Genomic DNA, 20,689 nt, shown 5'->3' on the forward strand with positions numbered 1-20,689 from the left:
GCCATGCCTCCCACAGATAGCAGAAGCCCACAGAATGCTCTCAGACCTGCTAGCCACACTCACTCACCACTCTTTCTTCCTTAAATCAGAGACTAAGGACCCACGTGTCCATGACGCACGACTGGATGCTCCAGGTACACTCACCAACACCAACCTCCTGGCAGCTCCTTGCTCTTCCTCCTGAGGACCCGGGTTCCCCTGGGGACACAGGCTCAGTATTTTTCAGAGCCTGATTCCCCCAGAGACGGGGTTCTTCTAGACTCCCGGAAATGGCAACTGAAACCTCCAAGACCCTGCAACCCCCGGTCCTCCCCTCCTACCAGCCTCCGCCATCTGCTACCCATCACTCAGCACCTGAGCCTGCATTTCCGCTCACTTCACCACCCCAGTCCAACTTCCTCTCCTCAGCAAGGCTGAGCTCAAGGGCTCTAAGCTCCTCCAGTTTTTTGTTTTTGTTTGTTTGGTTGGTTGGTTGGTTTTGGTCTTGGTTTTTTTCAAGACAGGATTTCTCTGTGTAGCCTTAGCTGTCCTGGACTCGCTTTGTAGACCAGGCTGGACCCAAACTCACGGCGATTCACCTGCCTCCTCCACGAGTGTTAGGATTAAATGGCAATCCTCCAGTTTTAGGCTTCCCTGCCCAGAAAAGCTGGCCAGAAAGAAAAGGGCCTCTCTGTGTCCCATTAGGGTTTCTGGTTGCCTGGGGGTTGGGGTTAAGCCTATAAGCTTCCAGAAGAACTCGGTATTCCATCAAAGGACAATTGGGAAAGTCAGGCTGCAGTGGAGTGTCAAGGCAGACTATCCCAGACCTGGGCCTCCACAGGGACTGGGCCCATAGCAAAAAAAAAAAAGGTGCCTTAACTGAAGTGTGGGGTAAAGCCGGGGGGCTGAAGACTCTGGAGGTTTCTGGGAAAAGCCACACTCCTTTTCACCAGAAGCTGAAAGGAAGGAAGAGGTGCCCTTATCAGAACACTCAGAAAGTGAATGGCTCAGCCTATGGAAATTTAATTTCAGTCAGAATATTCCACTGTTTGCAAGTTGTAAACGGCTATGAAGGAGAGAGCTTTCTGTAATGCTATCCACTGCCTCCTTGAAAATGGCAAACATTTGATGGAGTTCAAATTCCTTGGCTAAACTCACAGGGCTCTGGCATCTGACCCTCACCTCCCTGGCCTGTGGCTACAGGTCAAGCACCATTGTGCAAAACTATACCTCCCTGGGGGCTTTGGAAGGGATACCACTATACACCCCCCACACACACACACACACAACTTTTATCTGTTTCTTTAAAATATTTCGTTGAGGCACTGCAGAGATGGCTCAACAGTTGAGCGCATTGGCTGCTCTTCTGGAAGGATCAGGGTTCAGTTCCCGGCAGGCACAAAGACCCTCACAATGTAACTCCAGTTCCAAGGGAGCCGAGGCCCTCTTCTGCTCTCCTCATCCACTGCACACACGTGGTGCACAGACACACATGCAGTTAAAACACCCATACACATAAAAATGGCAATAAAATGAAATACCCAGTTGACAGTTGGGATGTGGTTCAGTGACAGTGCATTCGCTTAACATATGCCAGGCTTGGGGTTCCATCCTCCTCATGGCAAAAATAGAATGCAAACAAATTGGCTTGACAGAGACCCAGAAGTGAGATGACTGCATTATATGGCAGGACTATTTTTAACTGTTTAAAGAACCTCCATACTGTTTTCCAATGGCTGTGCCATGTTACACACCAAAAGACAAACACCCCACGATTTATCTACCCAACATAGTTGAGGGCAGCAAAAACCATTGAAACAGGAAGTATAACAGTAGTTGTAGTGGCTGGGTGGGAAGGGTGGGAGAGAGGTGCTGGTTAGTGGGGCATTTCCGTCCTACAAAAAGAAAAGGTTGTCAACACAGATCTGAGTCACACAGTGTAAACCTCGTTATCATCACTGAAGGATACACAAAAACTGCTAAAGATAGTACATTTGACATTTTGTTTTGTTTTTTTTTTGTTTTTGTTTTTTGAAACAGGGTTTCTCTGTGTAGCCTTAGCTGTCCTGGGCTGGCTTTGTGGACCAGGCTGGCCTCGAACTCAGAGTGATCCACCTGCCTCCCTTAGTGCTGGGATTAAAGGCGTGTGCCACCCCACAAGGCTTAAAAGTAAATCTTAAAAAATAAAACGCACACATACACACACACAATAACGTACAGGTCTTTTTGATCCTTTACAATGCCATTTGGAAGTTCCCTGTGTCTGTGCGTGCCAGCACTCCATGGGAGAACATCTGGGAGTTCCAGTCCTGAACAGGCTAGCCATCCTTCCTCTGAAAATCTAAACCATTCCAAAAGTCAAACCTTTCTGAGTACTGACGGGATGTCTCCAGTGGAAAATTCTACGCCTGCCTTCATATGTTGAATCAAAACGCAGGTGCACTACAGTCCATAAGAATCAGTCTCAGCCCGTGTGTGTACAGGCTGCACACGAGACAAGAGCTTCATGTTTTGACTTGGGTCCTGTCCTCAAGCTGGTCACGTAGCTGCAGACACTCCAGATCTGTGACAATCCAAATAACCTCTGGCCCCAAGCAAGGGTGAGCAGGACAAGGGTGGAATGGACACAGACAAGTGGCAGGGACACGGGGACTGGACTCGGCCAGCTGGAGAGACACGGATGTGCTCCCCTGCTTCCCCAGGGTTACCTACCTCATGTCCACAGATGATCTCTGCTTCACCCCTGTCCTGGCGCATCACCTTATATCATCACTCAGGGTCAGCACCCCAACATAAAGACTCTCCTAGGGATTCTTTCTCAGACCTAGCCCCTCTGCTCCCCAAAATTGCATTTCTCTTCCCTCCTATACACCCCAGTCCCTCTCCAAAACATCCAGTCATACAGAGCGCAGAGGCTGAGCCCAATTTAACAGTGAACAGCCAAGTCCAAGGTGGAAAGCCTTTGGCCTCAGGTCAGGGCCCGCCAAGCACACCATCCAAAAACCAAAGGATTGTGTTTCTTTTAAACGCCAGTCTATAAATAGGGCAAAGCCCCAGGAAAATATTTAGAGATGACAATCGCCACCTCCTGCAAGCTACCTCCTGGGAGCCTCCACCACCCCACTTTCAACCTTCCAACGTGTGCGTGTGAATCCCTACCCTGGATGGTTCTCTATGGCTGTGTCATCGAATCCTAATGGCTCCATTAAAACTCCCAAGAGGGCTCCATAAAAATTCACATTAACTAGTAAAACTCTAACCAGTACAGTTAACTACTGCAGATTTTTAGGGGGCAGTTTTTGTGGAAGGGGGTTGTTTTTTTTTCCTTAAATGTAACTTGAAACAAAGTAGGTGTTAGTATTAACCCTCTGTTCCCCTAAACTGAGCTCAGCTAAGTTTCCCCCCAAGTATTCCAATATGCCTCCTTTTAAACATTGTGTCAGAAGTCATTAAGCAGAGTCCACAGTTTTGTTTTTTTTTTTATAATTTGGAGGAGGACTGGTGTTAGAAACAGGTGTCAGAATTTCAAAACCAGGGCGTTGTGTTGAATATGCATGGAGTATGAGAGGTTTAAAAATGAAAGGAGGAGCTGGCTTGGTGGCACATGCCTTTAATCCCAGCACTTGGGAGGCAGACGCAGGCAGATTGCTGTGAGGTCAAGGCCAGCCTGGTCTACAAAGTGAGTCTAAGATAGTCAAGGCTACACAGAGAAACCCTTTCTCAAAAGAAAAAAAAAAAAAGAAAAAAGAAAGGAGGGAGAAGGGGAAAAATTAAAAATAAAAATTAATTAATTAATTAAAATTTAAAAACAAAGAAAGAAAGGAGAAGCTGGGTGTGATAATGGAAGCCTTTAATCCCAGCACTTGGGAGGCAAAGGCAGGCGGATCTCAGTTGAGTTCAAAACCATCCTAGTCTACAGAGCGATTCCAAGACAGCCAAGGGTACACAGAGAAACTCTGTCTTAAAAAAAACAAAGAGCCGGGCGTGGTGGCGCACGCCTTTAATCCCAGCACTCAGGAGGCAGAGGCAGGCGGATCGCTGTGAGTTGGAGGCCAGCCTGGTCTACAAAGCAAGTCCAGGACAGTCAAGGCTACACAGAGAAACCCTGTCTCGAAAAACCAAAACCAAAACCAAAATAAACAAAAACAAAAAAAAAAAAGAAGAAAAGAAAAGAAAAAAATGAAAGAAAGAAAGGAAGGAAGGAGGTACACACGGAATCCCTAAACTATAAGAAGCTTGGAGGGGCTGGGGATGTAGCTCAGTGGGGGAGTACTTGCCTAACATGCAGAGGGCCTTCCATTTCATCTCAAGTGCCATAACAAACAAACAAAAAACCAAAAACAACAACAACAACAAAAACCCACAAATTTTTGAGTTTGGGTGGAAAGTGGTCATCAGGATCCAAGAGTTTTTCAGAATAGGTCAGCTGTATCAGCTCTCCAGATAGGGTTCACTCTGGGTACCAGAGCAGAAAACAAGAACAGCTGCCACCCTCTCCCAGTCCCAGAAGACAGTGGGCCTTGGGATTCCCGCGTGGTGACCCTCCCTAGGTCCACTGCCTACTCTGAGTTGAGCTCACCTCCTGCAAGCCCTTCCTCACCAGACTGGATCCCACATTAAGACGCCTCAGTAAGGATGCACAACGCAGCTTGCTTAACCTTCTCCCTACAGACCCAGATGGGTTGTCAGCCTGTCAACTCAACTCAGTCTGGAGGGAGAAGGAAGAAGAACTTCCAAAAACAGCCATGCTGAGAAGTGAAGGGTGAACGCATAACTTCAGTGACAGACAGTGCCGGGCCAGCCAACCAGGCAGCCACACCACAGAGGCCTGCATGCCAATGCCTGTACCAGAGGGGAAAACAGAATTTCCCAGCAATCCAGTCAGTTAACTCAGCTCACTTATCGAGAGCAATGCTCCTGCAGTGGATTCTGCTTGGGGGACGCTTCCAAGCCTGAAACTGCGGCCACTGTAACTTCTCTGGGTGTCAGCTGCCTTATCTTAATCCATGAGGTCACCATAAAGCACCTGAAACAACTAGGTAGAGTACTTGGCAGAGTGCTGTCCTCGGGAGCGCCGCTCCAGCTCCGTAAAACTCAGTAAAGGCTAGCGGCAAGAGCCAGCCTGCTGCTTCTTCTATTCATTCCTTCTTTCCTGGAGCCTCACCAGCCTGCTCATGTTGCAGATGAGGAAACTGAGGCTATGGTAACTTAACTTGTTCAATGAGGAAATGGCCCAGCCAGGGGGCAATATTCGATATTAGCTTATGCTGTCCCATAGAAAAAGGTTAGGTTTTTTTTTTGTTTGTTTGTTTGTTTTTCGAGACAGGGATTCTCTGTGTAGCCTTGGCTATCCTGGACTCCCTTTGTAGACCAGGCTGGCCTCGAACTCACATCGATCCGCCTGCCTCTGCCTCCCGAGTGCTGAGATTAAAGGCGTGCGCCACCACGCCTGGCTGAAAAAGGTTAGTTTTAACCACAGTACCCAACACAGTAAATGCACTATAAATGCTAATTTCCCTTGCTGGGTTTTAAAAAGATGAAGAAGATGGAGGAGGAGGAAGAGACAGAGAAATACGTAGCAAACAGATAGGAAAGCCAGCCACCAAGGATCTGGTGAAGGCAAATATGGAGGTACAGGCCACAGGGCTGAGGCAGGGTGTTTATGAATTCAAAGGCAACCTGCACTACATACCAGGACCTTGTCCCAAAAACTAAAATAGAGGAGAATACACGGTTTTTTGTTGTTGTTGTTTGTTTTTCGAGATAGGGTTTCTCTGTGTAGCCCTGGCTGTCCTGGAGCTCACTCTGTAGACCAGGCTGGCTTTGAACTCACAGAGATCCACCTGCCACCACCACCACCCAGGCAAGTATGCACATCTTTAATCCCAGAATTTGGGAGGCCAGGCTGGTCTATATTATGAATCCAAGGCCAGACAGAACTACATAGTGAGACCCTGCTTCCACAAATGAATAAACAAATAAACAGATTCATTTAAAAAACAACTAACATAAGAGCTGGAGATGAGCCTTGCTGGGTAGAGTGTTTGTCCAGCATACACAAAAGCCCTGGGTTTTCCGCCCAGCTCGACATTCACACCAAGTGGTAGTACAAAGGTGAAGGCGGAGGAGCAGGAATTCCAAGGCCATCCTCAACTATATGGTGAGTTCCGGGCCAGCTTGAGCCACCTGAGACCCTGTCTTTTAAAAAACAAAAAACAAAAAAAAAACCAAAAAAACTAGTTATTACCTGAGTGGGAGTTCAGATAGTTTTGAAGGCAAGGAAGACAGCTATGGGGTCCCAGGTTGCGGGGTGGGGTGGGGGTGGGGTGCACTTGAAAGGCAGCCTGTGTATGGCTAAACCACAGCAAGAGCAGGGGAAGAAAGCTCTGACAGCATCTTCCTAGACTACGTCCTTTTTTCCGTGTTTTTGGCTGTTCAGCCCACAGCTTGCAGCAGCAAGCCCCTCCCCCCCCCCCCATGCATAGCTACCTCCAGCTCACACCCCAGGAATTTTCAACTAAGGGGCTTTGTGACAACCAGAGCTAAAACCCAGGATCTCAGGTGGAAAATACCCAGGCCGCCACAGGCAGCCAAATGGGAAAGATTTTTTTTTTCCTTAAACCAATTTCCTGAGTGAGGCCTGCGGCAGTGCCCCAAGTCAGAGATCAGAAAGCAGAGAGAGGCAGATTTTTGCAGATTAAGCTGAGGCTGGCAAATGCTTTCATTGGTCCGTTTTCACTTCTTGGGTTTTTCCTTTGAAAGGAGGGAGTTTGCCCAGTTGGAGTTGACAAGGCTGTTGTTCTTTTTTGGAGGGGAGGGAAGGGTGACAGGCTGTCCTTGTTCATCCAAGCATCTAGAATCTTCTCCAAATCACACTGACCTGATGTTGTTCCAATTCTTTTTTCTAAGTTACCTGTCCACTTAGGGGGCAGAGGTAGTGCTGACAGCGAAGAGCTTAAAATAAAGGGCATTTTGTTTGTTTTGTTTTTTTCTAAACACCCTACCTGAAATGGCCTGGCCTGTAGCTACTACCCGACCAGATGTACCAGGCCGCGTAACCCCTGGGCACCCCCTCCCCTTCCCTTCTTGTGTTTTGAAGTTTATTTTCCCACATTTAGCCTTGAATTTTTTTTCCTTCCTTCCGCGGAGGAACAGCAGGGAGGGGACCCTTCCAGGGCAGCCCCAGTCTCATCACCCCCCCATCCCCCATCCCCTCTAAACAAAGCCCAGGGGTAAACTACACCAAAACTCTCCTCCTGGGATAGTTTCCTCTGGGGAAATCATAAACTGACCACCTTCTTCCTCAGCACAGATGCAGCGGGACACTGGGGCGGGAGGGGGGAGATCTACTCAAAGGCAACAGTACACCAGGGAGTGCAAGCCTGTCTCAGGCCTCCTGAGAGCTCATATCCCATCAGGCACCTAAAACATGTCTACCTTTGTGAATGTCCATCTGAGATCTGAAGGCAAAATAGGAGGTAGGACCAGTAAGATGTGTTCAGGTTTTCTCACAACGTAACAATAGTCTAGGGGCAGGACAAAGATGAAGATGGATTTGTTCCCATTTGACAAAAGAGGAAACTGAGGCTGGAAGGCGAGAGACATGAGACAAGTGGAAAGAACTAAGGGAGGCGATGTTGATCAAATGTACCAGGTCAGATTTACAATGGCTTGGACAGTCTAACCTGCTCCTACCGTTATTGAGAGGAGGTCAATCCGCACAGGGAGGGGTCGTTGGGGCTGAGTCCTCAAGAAACAGAGAGGGACCTCTGACCCCAAGTTGACTCAAGGTTCCAATTGAGATGGTCAGCCAAGTTTGGCGTGCTGAGGTCAATGCCGTCCACTGGGTGTGTGCATTCTCAGATAAGAAACACCACAAGCCAACGTCGCGGAAACTTTCCCTCACTCAAGTTCTCCTCCCTCCCTAAAAAGGGACTGCCTGGATTTGGGTGTTCGCCTGTGCAACCTGCTGCTTTGACAAATTTAACGCCGAGTCCTAGAGAGATGTCTCTCAGCTTGGTAAGACTTCCCGGAAGCTTGGGAGCGTCCCCAGCATTCCAGCCACAGGCCTTCCTCCGGGGCACTTAAAATCCGAGCCCCCCGACCCCACTAAAGCAGCGACCGGTGGGTACGTTTTTGCCCACGACGGTCTGGGGACCCTCCGCCGCATTCAAGTTCTTAAGATCGAGCGGGCGCGGCAACGGCCCTGGAGCCGGAGGTGGAGACCCGAGGGGTGGCACCCGGCTCCGCTCCCGGACTCCGGGAGCGTCTCCAAGGAAAGATAAACGCCTTTATCCGCCCCACAGTTTCCCTCCAAAAAGGGAGGCACCCACACACCCACACTGAGACACCGCGGGGCCCAGCTCACCCTGGAGTCAACCCCAAATTCTCTCGGACCGTACTAGGTTCGGATCAAGTCTGCGCGCGTGGGGAAACCTCTTGTCTCTAGACTAAAGACAGATCTTTGCAACCTGATGGGGCATTTTCTCCCCGCCACCCCTAGACCTCTCGCTGGGCTGGGGCGGGGGTGAGTTTCGTCGGGGGGGCTGTTCTCCCCTTCAACACCACTGTAGCCCCAACCGAGGCCTCACCTGCAGGATCTTGTCCAGGCCCTCTTGGCTCAGGCACGGAAACTCCTTGAGTAGATGCAGTTTCTGTGTATAGTAGTTTTTCTTGGCCTCCTTCCAATGCGGCTCTTCCAGCACTTCGAAGATCGCCGCCCCGATGGCCAGGTAGAAAATGATAGCCGAGGTGAGCAGGGGGCCCCGGTCCACCATGGCTTTGGAATGGCCACCTCCTGGAGAAAGAGTCCCCTAGCTCCAACAACTCCGGGTCCACCGGTCCGGCAGCCCTGGACACAGCTGTTTGAATTTGGAGCTCCGCATGCGCAGTGCCCGGTACCCCCCGCGCGCCGCTCCCGGGATAGTTGCTTGGCCAAGTTGGCTCCCTGAGCGCTGGGAACTGCGTGGATCACGCTCACGCAGGTTACAGTGAACTCACACCAGAAGGGGCTTGGGGGCCACCCCTAATCTCTCGATCCTGAGAGGTAGGGTGAAATTCAGGACCTACACCGGGAGACACGTGTGCCGCCTCGGTGCGCGCGACAGTACGCCGAGCGCGCCTCCGCACCGCTCTTTAAGCGGCGTCCAGCCCGCCGACCCTGAAGGGGGTGTGGTCCAGAAAGGACACGCCCCTCTCCCCGATCCTGACCCCCCCCATCGCGTCTGAAGTCTCTGCAGCAGCTACCCGGCTCTCCACGCTCCAGGCTAAAGCTGCGTGGTGCGACAACACCTCCACGAACCACACTGTCACAGGATTTGCGGTCTGCGGGACTCCAGTAGCGAATTAGAAATTGATGTAATTAGCTAAAACGGCCGTGCACCTTACTGATGAGGTCAGAAATGTATTGGTAGTGTTACTATCACGTCCAGATGGTTCTTCCCAGAAAGCTTAGGTTCCCCAGCCATTCCTGAGGTTCACACACTTACCTCTCTGCCTGGAGTAAGGGGATACGATCTGAATTAAGATTACCAGGAATTATCCCAACCACAAACGGGTGAAGCACCAGGTCATCTGTGCTCTCCACACGTCTGACAGAAGCAGCAGGCAGCCACACCCACACTACAAGGACCTCTTCCTTACTCCCAAGCCTACTTCCACTTACAACACAGAGGGCCAGACGGTGGTGGCACACGCCTTTAATCCCAGCACTCCGGAGGCAGAGGCAGGCACCTTTAGAATCTACATACATTGAGGATAATCTTGTCTACATAAAGAGTTCCAGGCCAGCCAGAGATACATAGTAAAACCTTCTCTGAAAATAAACAATAATAGTAAGCAGAAGGTGTGAGTACATATGTCAAAACCCATCTCACTTTGCTTGCTTTTCTGAGCGTTTATAAACTCTGGGCAGACTATGTGTTTTTACATGTGTCACAATCAGGTTAGATTCACTTGCCAGTAAAGAAATGGGAACCCTGGCAGAGTCGTTTGTGCAGCCCCCACTAGCCAGAGGGTAGAAGTTTTGGACCCACAGACTGTGCCTGACCTCAGGCCTCTGTGGAGGCAGGTGCTGCAGAGGCCAGAGGCCCTAACACTGCCCCCTGCCCAGGGCCTTTTCTTTTTGTGGATGATTAAATCTTCACAGGCCAAAAGTTGCAAGAACGTTCGTATCTGTGGGTCCCCAGATTTTGCTGGAGCTGAAGAAGGAGGGATGAATCTACATGACTGATCTATCAATCGTTTAGACGGGGCCTCGCTCTGTGTGTAGCTCTGGCTGTCCTGGAACTCACTCTGTAGAGCAAGCTGGCCTCGAACTCACAGTGATCCACCTGCCTCTACTTACCATATGCTGGGATTAAAGGTGTGGCCACCTGAAGCCAGCCTTCAGTCATTGTTTATAGATCTTGTTTGTAGATTTTGAGCATGCCCTGAGACAGAAGCCTGAGCAGGAAACAAAAGAGGGGGGGGAAGCCCCAGGCTTCCAGGGCAGTTAAGAGACTGACTGCTAGGGCATTATGGCAAAGTCCGTTTCTAGCACGCCCCTGGCAGCTCACAACAGCCTGTAACTCCAGCTCCAGGGAACCCTATGCTCTCTCCTGACCTCTGTGAGCATACACACACACACACACACACACACACACACACACACACACACACACATCAAATTAAAGAAAAGAAATATTTTTAAGAGAAAAGGCCAGCCGGGCATTGTATCACACACCTTTAATCATAGTACTCAGAGACGCAGAGGCAGGCGAATTGCTGTGAGTTCTAGGCCAACCTGGTCTACAAAGCAAGTCTAGGACAGCCAGGGCTACACAGAGAAACCCTGTCTCAAAAAACCAAAAAAAAAAAAAAGAAGAAGAAGAAGAAGAAAAACAGCCAGAGCCAAGTGTGGTGGCGCATGCCTTTAATCCCAGCACTCAGGAGGCAGAGGCAGGTGTATCACTGTGAGTTTAAGACCAGCCTGGTCTACAAAGTGAGTCCAGGACAGCCAAGGATACATACAGAAACCCTGTCTAGAAAAAAAGAAGAGGAAGAGGAAGAGGAGGAAGAAGAGGAGAGGAAGGAAGGAAGGAAAGAAAGAACCCAGGCTTCATAATTTTGGATCCCAGAGACCTACAGTGCCTGATCCCTCAGGGTGCTTTTAGCCAAGGTTTAGCCTGGACCAGCTCTTAGGATGACTCTTCACCAGAAGATCCCCCTATCTACCCTAAACAGGTTTCTCTTCTCCACCTGATGTGGTCTGAACCCCAGTTTCACAGCCTTCAACTGGCTATGGAGACCAGACTTCTGTCCCAAGTGTGTCCAGACTTCTCCAGGGCTGGTGCTCCCCTTCTTTGTGATAGAGTCAGGGACTGCATGGAGTGTGAACTCTTCCACCAACATGTGGTAAGTGCAGGTTGAGAGGTCACCTGACGCTCCAGAAAACTCTCTACTGTTTCTGTCTGCCCTGGCAGCTGAACTCTCTTCCTGGGAAGGAAAGGGGCCTCTCTCTTCTTGGTTCCACTCCACTGCCTCACAAAAACACTGAGGCATACACTGGAATGAGTTGATCTCTATTCAAAGTGCTCCCCCCCCCCCCCCCACCCCACCCCACCCCCCCCCCACCACCCCCAGAGGGCACATATATACATGGAGGTCAAAGTCAGCCTCAAGCATCATTCCTTATGTACTCTCCGGATTTTTTATGTATTTCTATTTGTTTGTCAATGTGGGCCTTTGTAAATTTATGTGCACCTATGCAGTGTGCGCACACACACACACACACAGGATGCAGGAGCCCACGGAGGATGGAAAGGGTACAGGATCCCCCGGAAGGACCATTTGTAAGCCTCTGTGTATGTCCTGGGAACTCAGGTCCTCTGCAAGCGCTGCCAGCACTCTCAGCCTCTGAACCATCATCTTTCCAGCCCCCAGTTTCACTTTTTGAGACAGCCTCTCACTGACCTGAAGCAGCTGACGGTTGGGTTAGACTGGCTAGCTCAGACTCCAGACACCATCATCTCCTGACTTCTCAGCGCCAGGATTCAAGCACCCTGTCTACCCCCCCTCCAGCCTCCTCCACCCCCTCCACCTCCAACCCCCTCACCCCCTTCTACCCCCCTTCATCCTCCCACCTGCTCCATCCTCCTCTATCCTCCTCCACCTCCTACCCCCTGCACCCCCTCCATCCCTTTCCACTCCCCCCCCCCACCCCCCCCCCACCGCCGCTTTTCCTTTAGACATGGGGCCTGGGTGTTGCACTCAGAGCCTCAGGCTTATACAGCAAGCACCTCTCCAACTGAGAGCTATTTCTCCAGCTCCGTTATTCAACATGCCTCCATTTTTAGTTTCTCTCTCCTTCCTTTCTGTGCCACCGTCTCCTGTTACATTTTTTTCTTTCTTTCTTTCTTTCTTTCTTTCTTTCTTTCTTTCTTTCTTTCTTCCTGGCTTTCCCTATGTCCATCTTCCTCTTCGGTAGCTCCAGCCCTCACCTTTCTGCGTGTCCCCATGCTCTTTTTCTTAGCTCTCTCCTCTCCTGCCTCTTGCTCTCCTGTTTGTCTCCTTCCCACTGGCACGCATTCCTTCTCTATTTTCCTTCTCCTTAGTCTCATATTTTGCATCATGTTTTCCCAAGGAGACAAGGAACAGACCCAGTTGCATGGACAGTGTTTACATGAGCTCTGGCTATTTTGTTGTTGATGATGTTGTTTTTTTGTTTGTTTGTTTGTTTGTTTGAGACAGGGGTTCTCTGTGTAGCCTTGGCTGTCCTGGACTCACTTTGTAGACCAGGCTGACCTCGAACTCACAACGATCCACCTGCCTCTGCCTCGGGAGTGCTGGGATTAAAGGCATGCGCCACCACACCTGGCTGTATTTAATTTTTTAAATTTGTTTTATTACCTTTTATTTATTTACATATATATGGATGTGCATGCAGACATGCTTGCTACAGAGTTCAAGATGACCAGGAAAAGACCTCCAGAGTCAATTTAGATTATAATTAACCAAATTTATTAAAACTGGTAGCAGGGCCACAGTCTCTAACCCAAATCGAGATTTGCCATGAGAAAATGGTGAGGGACGGGTTTTTTGTTTTGTTTTGTTTTGTTTTTGGTGTTTCTTTTTAAGATTTGTTTATTATTATGTATACAGTGTTCTGCCTGCATATACACCTGCACACCAGAAGAGGGCATCAGATCACATTATAGATGGTTGTGAGCCACCATGTGGTTGCTGGGAATTGAACTCAGGACCTTTGGAAGAGCAGGCAGCACTCTTAACCACTGAGCCGTCTCTCCAGCCCAAGGGACAGGTTTTATTAAGGCAAAAGCCACAAGAAAACCAAGGCAGGTTACAAAAGCCAAAATCAGTAGTTAGTCATATGATTTCAAGCAGATGGTCATAGCTGTACATTTTTGAGTGGTTGTCAAGGGATCAGAGTTGCAGGGAACTTATCTTTGAGAAACTTGAGTCAGAGGTGAATGGATATTAGGTACCAAGATGGATGATCAGCACAGAATGGAGTTTCTTTAGGCATCACATGCTCACAAGCACTTTCCTCCACTGAGCCTTCTTGCTGGCCCTGACTGTACTGACGGTCATTTTGGAGTACTGTCTCCTAAAAGGCAGATGGGTTTTGAGAATGCCATTGAGTCGACAAGGATTCTACCCCATAATGTCCCTGAGTCCCTCTTGGAGGACTTGGCAGACTGAACACCTGCACAGCCCAAGGTCATGGCAGGCTCTAGCCACCAAAGAATCCACGCCCAGTTTTGTTTCTTCCTCATTACTAATAGGCAACTGGATTATCCTCTTGGTAAAACAAACACTTGATAATCCTCTCATTACTGTGCTTTAGACGCCTCTTCACGTATCACAGCCCATTGGGGTGAACTCATTATAGCCTGGAGACATCTGAAAGCGCATTTACAGCCCCCAGCCTGCAGAGCTCCGGAATGGAGCACTGCAGTCCTGGACAGCGGGTGGATCTGTGTCTTCCCAGGGGGACTCAGGGTCTACAGGGAGCTGTGGCTAGCTGCAAGTCAGTTCTGGGCAAAGGACTGTGGATCTAAATTGGAAATATGGATTTTACTAAAGTGTGACCATGTTTGTTTGTTTGTTTGTTTGTTTGTGACAGGGTTTCTCTGTGTAGCCCTGGCTGTCCTGGAACTCATTCTGTAGACCAGGGTGGCCTCAAAGGTAACATCTAAGTATTTTTTTTTCTGAGACAAGGTTTCTCTGTGTAGCCTTGGCTGTCCTGGACTCACTTTGTAGACCAGGCTAACCTTAAACTCACAGTGATCCACTTGCCTCTGCCTCCCAAATGCTGGGATTAAAGGTGTGCACAACCACACCTGCCTAGAGCTACCTATTTTTATTTAAGAATACTGCTGTGTCTATTAATTTCCCTCTGAAGATCAAGTCTGATCAGAAGATATACAGAAAAAAAGCCATGAGAAACATAAGCTAGTTCAGTCACACACACACACACACACAATCACCAAGAACTTATTTCCTTAAAGACAAGCAAACAAGGCAAGCCTGGTTTACAAAGTGAGTCCAAGACAGCTACGGCTACACAGAGAAACCCTGTCTTGAAAAACAAAAACAAGCCGGGTGTGGTGGCACATGCCTGTAATCCCAACACTCGGGAGGCAGAGGCAGGCAGACAGCTGTGAGTTTGAGGCCAGCCTGGTCTACAAAGCAACCCCAGGACAGCCAAGGCTAACACAGAGAGACCCTGTCTTGAAAAAACAAAAAAAACAAAAGACAAAAAACAAACAAACAAGGACTGGAGAGATGACTCAGAGATTAAGAGCACTGACTACTCTTCCAAAAGTCATGAGTTCAATTCCTAGCAACCACATAGTAGCTCACAAACATCTATAATGAGATCTGATGTCCTCTTCTGGCTTGCAGGCAGAATACTGTATACATAATAAATAAATAAATTTTAAAACAAACAAACAGTTGGCACCTTTAATCCCAGCACTTGGGAGGCAGAGACAGGTGGATCACTGTGAGTTCGAGGCCAGCCTGCTCTACAAAGCGAGTCCACGATAGCTAAGGCTACACAGAGAAACCCTGTCTCGAGAAACAAACAAAACAAAACACAAAAAACTCAAAACAACAAAAACAAAAACAAACAAACAAAAACCCAGAAAGATGGCACAGTGGGTGAATGTAGTTGTTGCCAAACTTGACAACCTAAATTCAATCCCAAGGTCCCACATGGTGAGAGGAGAGGACCACAGCATGAAAACCCACACCCCACACACAAATAAAATGTAATAAGCAACAATTGCTCAAAAAACAAAACAAAACAACAACAACAAAACAAAAACCCACACAGTGGAAGTACAGTGCTTTTGCTTTGTGATTGTTTGTTTGCTTTTTGTCAATTTGATGCAAACTAGATTAATCTGGGAAAAGGAAGGTTAACTGAGAAAATGCCTCCATCAGATTGGCCTCTAGGCAAGTCTGTGGGGTGTTTTCCTGATTATTGATTGATGTGAGAGGACCCAGACTACTATGGGATGCCATCCTTGGCCAGGTGGTCCAGGACAGTATAAGGAAGCAGGCTGAGTAAGCCATGAGGAGCAAGCCAGTAAGCAATGGTCCTCCATGGCTCTGCTTCAGCTCATTCAGTTCATTCTGACTTCCTGTCATGGTGGATCATAAGCTCTAAGGTGAAATAAACCCTATCCTCCCCAAGTTGGTTTTGGTCAGGTTTTTTGTTGTTGTTGTTTTTTGTTTTGTTTTTTTGTTTTTCGAGACAGGGTTTCTCTGTGTGGCCTTGACTATCCTGGACTCGCTTTGTAGACCAGGCTTGCCTCGAACTCACAATGATCTGCCTGCCTCTGCCTCCCAAGTGCTGGGATTAAAGGTGTGCGCCACCACCTCCCGGCTTTGGTCAGGGTTTTATCACAGAAAGAGAAAACAAATTAGGACAGGTTCTTAACTGAGCTGGGAGGATTGTACAGTTCAAGCTAGCCTGGGCTATATAGTGAGTTCCAGGCCAGCTGGGCTAGAATTCATGTCTTAAGCAGACAAACCCTATTTGCTTTCAACTGAGCAGGCCAATAAGGAATAAGTTTATCCTATTTTCATTCTTGTTATATTGGGACAATAGTCAATGCCTTATGAAATCAATTATGTTGTAAAGCTACCAGTTACCTCATCAACTTGCTCTATTTCTCATGGATCACTTTAACACTTGGGGACAGGGGCCTCGTATTAAACATCCATGTCTCCAAATCCCTCCTTTCTAAATTAGAACAATTTTTGTTGTTGTTGTTGTTTTGTTTTGAAACAACGAGTTCCGTATCTATGACTAAGTGGCATACTTCTTGTTTTATATTTACCAGGAAGAAACTCACAAATAGCAATAAAGTTTTATTGAGAGAAGAAGAGGAGGAGGAGGCCAGGCATGGTGGTGAACACCTTTAATACCAGCACTTGGGAGGCAGAGGCAGGAGGATTGATGTGAGTTCAAGGCCAGCCTGATGTACAAAGCAAGTGCAGGACAGCCAAGGCTACACAGAAAAACCCTGTCTCTAAAAACCAAACAAACAAACAAACAAAACAAAAAGCACCAACCGAGCCAGGCATGGTGGTGCACACCTTTAATCCCAGCACGCGGGAGGCAGAGGCAGGAGGATCTCTGTGAGTTCGAGGCCAGCCTGGTCTACAGAGGGAATTCTAGGACATCCAGGGCTACAAGGAAAAATCCTGTCTGGAGAAATGAGTAATAATAATAACAAAACCAGCAACAATAATGAAGAAGAAGAAGAAGAAGAAGAAGAAGAAGAAGAAGAAGAAGAAGAAGAAGAAGAAGAAGAAGAAGAAGAAGAAGAAGAAAAAGTTAGACATGGGTGGTGGCACATCCTTGTAGCCTGGCACTTGGGAAGCAGAGGCAGGAGAATGACCACAAGCTTGAGGTCACTCTGTCTGTAGAAAGAGTTCCCAGCTAACCAGAGTTAAAGAGATCCTGCCTCAAAGACAAACAACCTCACACAGGCTTCATTCCTATAACCTCACCACTGGGAAGGTTGAGGCAGGGAGATAGTCTGACGCCAGCTTGGCTCTGTAGGAAAATCTTGTCTCCAACAGCAACAACAAACAACATAAGAAGCAAAAATACTCTGCACATAATGTAATATTACTCAGCTTTCAAAACAAGGAGATCCTGGCATGTACTACGATGTATTTAAACCTTGATAACTCTGTATCAAGTGAAATAAGCAAATCCAAATACAAACACTGAAGGATTCCCATTTCCTATGGAGTTTTTGGTTTAGGTTTTGTTTTTTTTTTTTTTTTTTCCTGTTTGTTTTTAAAGTAGCTAAGCTTTTTGAAAGTAAAATTAACCGGGTGTGGTGGTGCATGCCTTTAATCCCAGTACTTGGGAGGCAGAGGCAGGTGAATCACTGTGAGTTCGAGGCCAGCCTGGTCCACAAAGTGAGTCTAGGACAGCCAAGGCTACAAAAGGAAACCTTGTCATAAAGAAAAGAAAACAAAAGAAAGTAAGATGAATAGTAGTCACCTGGAGCTAGAAAGAGAAAAGGTAGAGCTTGCCTCATGTTCAACATGAGTGAGATTAAGGTTTCCTTTACAAGATGACAAAATTCTAAAGATTTAATGCTTTTGTGCATCACAAAACACAGACAAATTGGTAGTGGTGTGTGTGTGTGTATGGTGTGTGTATGTGGTGTACATAATTATGTGTGTGTGTGTGTGTGTATGGTATGTGTGTAGTGTGTATGTGTGTGGGGGGGGTATGTATATACACCTGGGCATCAAACACAGGGCCTCTCATATACTAAGCAAATGTTCTATCACTAAGCCACACCCCTAAACCAATATGTAAATGTAAAATATGATAAATTTACTATATCCTTGTGTGTATGTGTTGTGTGCTTATGTACATGTTCACCAACACACATGTGTGTTCTTATAAAGGCCAGAGATCGACATGCGCTGCTTTCCCCTCTTATTCTCGGCCTTAGTTTTTGAGACAGGGGTCTCTCATTGTAACTATTCCAACTAGACCAGGTGATCAGCAGGCTCCTGAGGATCTTCCTGCACCTGCTTCCCAGCCTGTGCTGCAGCCACCTGTGTCTCCCACCCCCCCCCCACCCCACCCCCGCCAAGCATCTTGTGTAGGTGCTGGACTTCATGTTCCATCAGCAAGCACTTCAGCCACTGAGCCACCTGCCCAGCCCATGGGAAGAATCTGTTATATGTGTTTTAGGATCTGAAGACTGTCAAGGAAGAGCTTGGGGCTGGAGAGATGGTTCAGTGGTTAAGAGCACTGATCCCTCTTCCAAAGGACCGGGTTCGAATCCTGGCACCCGTATAGTGGCTCACAACCATCTGAAACTCCAGTGCCAAGGGATGCAACGACCTCTTCTGACTTCTGAGGACACTGCATGCACATGCTGTGCGGATACATACATATCCATACACATAGAAAACATCCATACATGTATAAATTTTTTTTGAGACAGGTTTTTCTGTTTACCCTTGGCAGTCCTGGACTCGCTTTGTAGACCAGGCTGGCCTCGAAACTCACAGAGATCTGCCTGCCTCTGCCTCCCGAGTGCTGGGATTAAAGGCGTGCACCACCACACCCTGCTACATGTATAAATTTTTTAAAAATATGTTTGAAAAACTAGTGCCAATCTTCTTCAAACTATTTCATAAAATAGGGAAGAAAGGAACACTTCAAAACTCGTTTCTGATGCTAATATTACCCTGATACCAAAAAACCATACAAAGATCAAAACAAAAAACAAAAACAAAAAACAAAAAACAGAAAGAAAATTGTTGGCCAATCTCTCCAGTGAACATAGAGGAAAAAGTTCTCAATAAAGTACCTGCAAATCGAATTAAAGAACACATCAAAATGATTATCTCCTATGATCAATCTGGCTTCCTCTAAATCAGTAAATGTGACCCACCACATAAACAGACTCCAAGACAGGAACCACATAAGCCTCTCATTATGTGCAGAAAAGGCCTTTGAGAAAAGCTAACATCCCTTCATGATAAAGTCCTGAAGAATCTAGGAAGAAAGAGGAACATATATCAGCATAAAAAAGCAATATGTAACAAGTCCACAGCCAGCAACCTGCTACAAGGAAAAAAAAAAAAAACTCAAAACACTTCCAATAAAATCAGGACAATACAAGGGTGTCTACTTTCTCCATTCCTGTTCAATAACCTCAAGTTTTGAAGTGCAAAGAAGAAGAGACAAGCCATCTGTGGTGGCGCACGCCTTTAATCCCAGCACTCAGAGAGGCAGAGGCACACAGATCACTGTGAGTTCGAGGCCAACCTGGTCTACAAAGAGAGTCCAGGACAGCCAAGGCTACACAGAGAAACCCTGTCTAGAAAACAAAAAACAAACAACCCCCCCAGAATTAGACATTACATATTCAGCGTAAGACACTGGAAACTGCAAGAATCTGCCAGGCAGGCACTGAGGAAAACAACGTGGCTAAGGAGCAGTGATTAAATGAAGTAAGCGCTGCCTTGGCAGGGTTTCAGCTGCTCTTAGCAAGCACAGCTATGTGCCCTTTGCTCTGAGAGCAGGTCAAGCCTACAGGCTAAAAGAGAGCCAAGAACCAATCCAGAAGGATTTGTGTTTGAAGATTTCACATAGGTCTCCACTGCCATTTCAAAGCTCATTCTGTGTGTGTGTGTGTGTGTGTGTGTGTGTGTGTGTGTGTGTGTGTGTGTGTCTAGATAGAAGCGAATTCACATTTGTGTGAGTACACGAGGGTGTATGTGGGTGTGGAGGTCAGATATGGACACTGGTTGTCTTCCTCGATCCTTCTTCATTTTGGTTATTGAAGCACAAGATCTCTTGTGGAACCAGGAGCTTGACAGATTGGCTGGTCCAGCTAGCCAGCTTGCCCCAAGGATCGCATCTCTGCCTCCCAAGAGCTGTGATTATCAGTAGGCTACCATTCCCACTGGCTTTTATGGGAGGTCTAGAGATTTTTAACCCTGATCCTCAACCTTACAACAGCAGTAACTTTAACCACTAAGCCATCTACCCGACCCTCAAAGTCTTTTCCTTTAACAGAAAATAGCAGAATTTCATCTACAATTTCTACTGACAAGAAAAATCAGCTCTGTTACAAGACCACCCCTCCCTTCATCTGACTAATTCAGAGGCCACCTGAAGCCAGTTCTGTAGCATGGCAGAGCATAGTTGTAGCCTACATCCCAGAGCTTTTTTTTTTTTTTTTTTTTTTTCATTAAACATTCCTTTCCCCTGGAGAGATCTTCAAATCCAGAAGAGGATATAACAATAAGACATGACAAGTTTTATGTCCAAGCTTTGTCTGTTTTGGTGAGTACCTTATGAATCTATGGCCACTTCTCTTAGGGTGGAGGTGGGGGCTGGGGGGATGCACCTGTGACCATACACATTACAATTAAAATTTTACACCATTTCCAAAGTTCACAGGATTCCTGTCCTCTTATTCCCTTTGGACCCTTGAACAATTACTTCTAACTGGAAGATTCTGTGGAGACTTTTGGCAGGGAGGAGGGTGAAATATTGCTGCCTCCAGGATGGAAGAAAAGGGTGAATACTTGGGCAAATTCGAATGAACAGAAATCTGTCTGTTCCCATCATAAGAGATTTTACTTATTTAGATTTGTTTTATTTTTTATTTGTATGTTTATGCATGCCACATGAGTGTGGGTG

General features: G+C 47.4%; 1 protein-coding gene across 2 annotated transcripts in view; it reads right to left on the bottom strand.

Moving 5' to 3' along the window:
- Positions 1-9,077, bottom strand: part of Kcnk5 (potassium two pore domain channel subfamily K member 5) — a 44,479-nt gene extending 35,402 nt beyond the window's left edge. The window contains exon 1 of one of the 2 annotated variants that reach the window (XM_051142579.1): positions 8,571-9,077. In XM_051142579.1, coding sequence (XP_050998536.1) covers positions 8,571-8,756 — 186 coding nt within the window. In that variant the 5' untranslated portion in view covers positions 8,757-9,077. Of the gene's footprint in view, positions 1-144; positions 289-8,570 lie in introns of those variants that run through there. The other variant, XM_051142587.1, reaches the window with a different exon arrangement.
- Between the last annotated feature and the right edge of the window lie 11,612 nt (positions 9,078-20,689).

Source organism: Acomys russatus, chromosome 3, assembly GCF_903995435.1.
Source record: "Acomys russatus chromosome 3, mAcoRus1.1, whole genome shotgun sequence".
In the NCBI taxonomy this organism is placed as follows: Eukaryota; Metazoa; Chordata; class Mammalia; order Rodentia; family Muridae; genus Acomys; species Acomys russatus.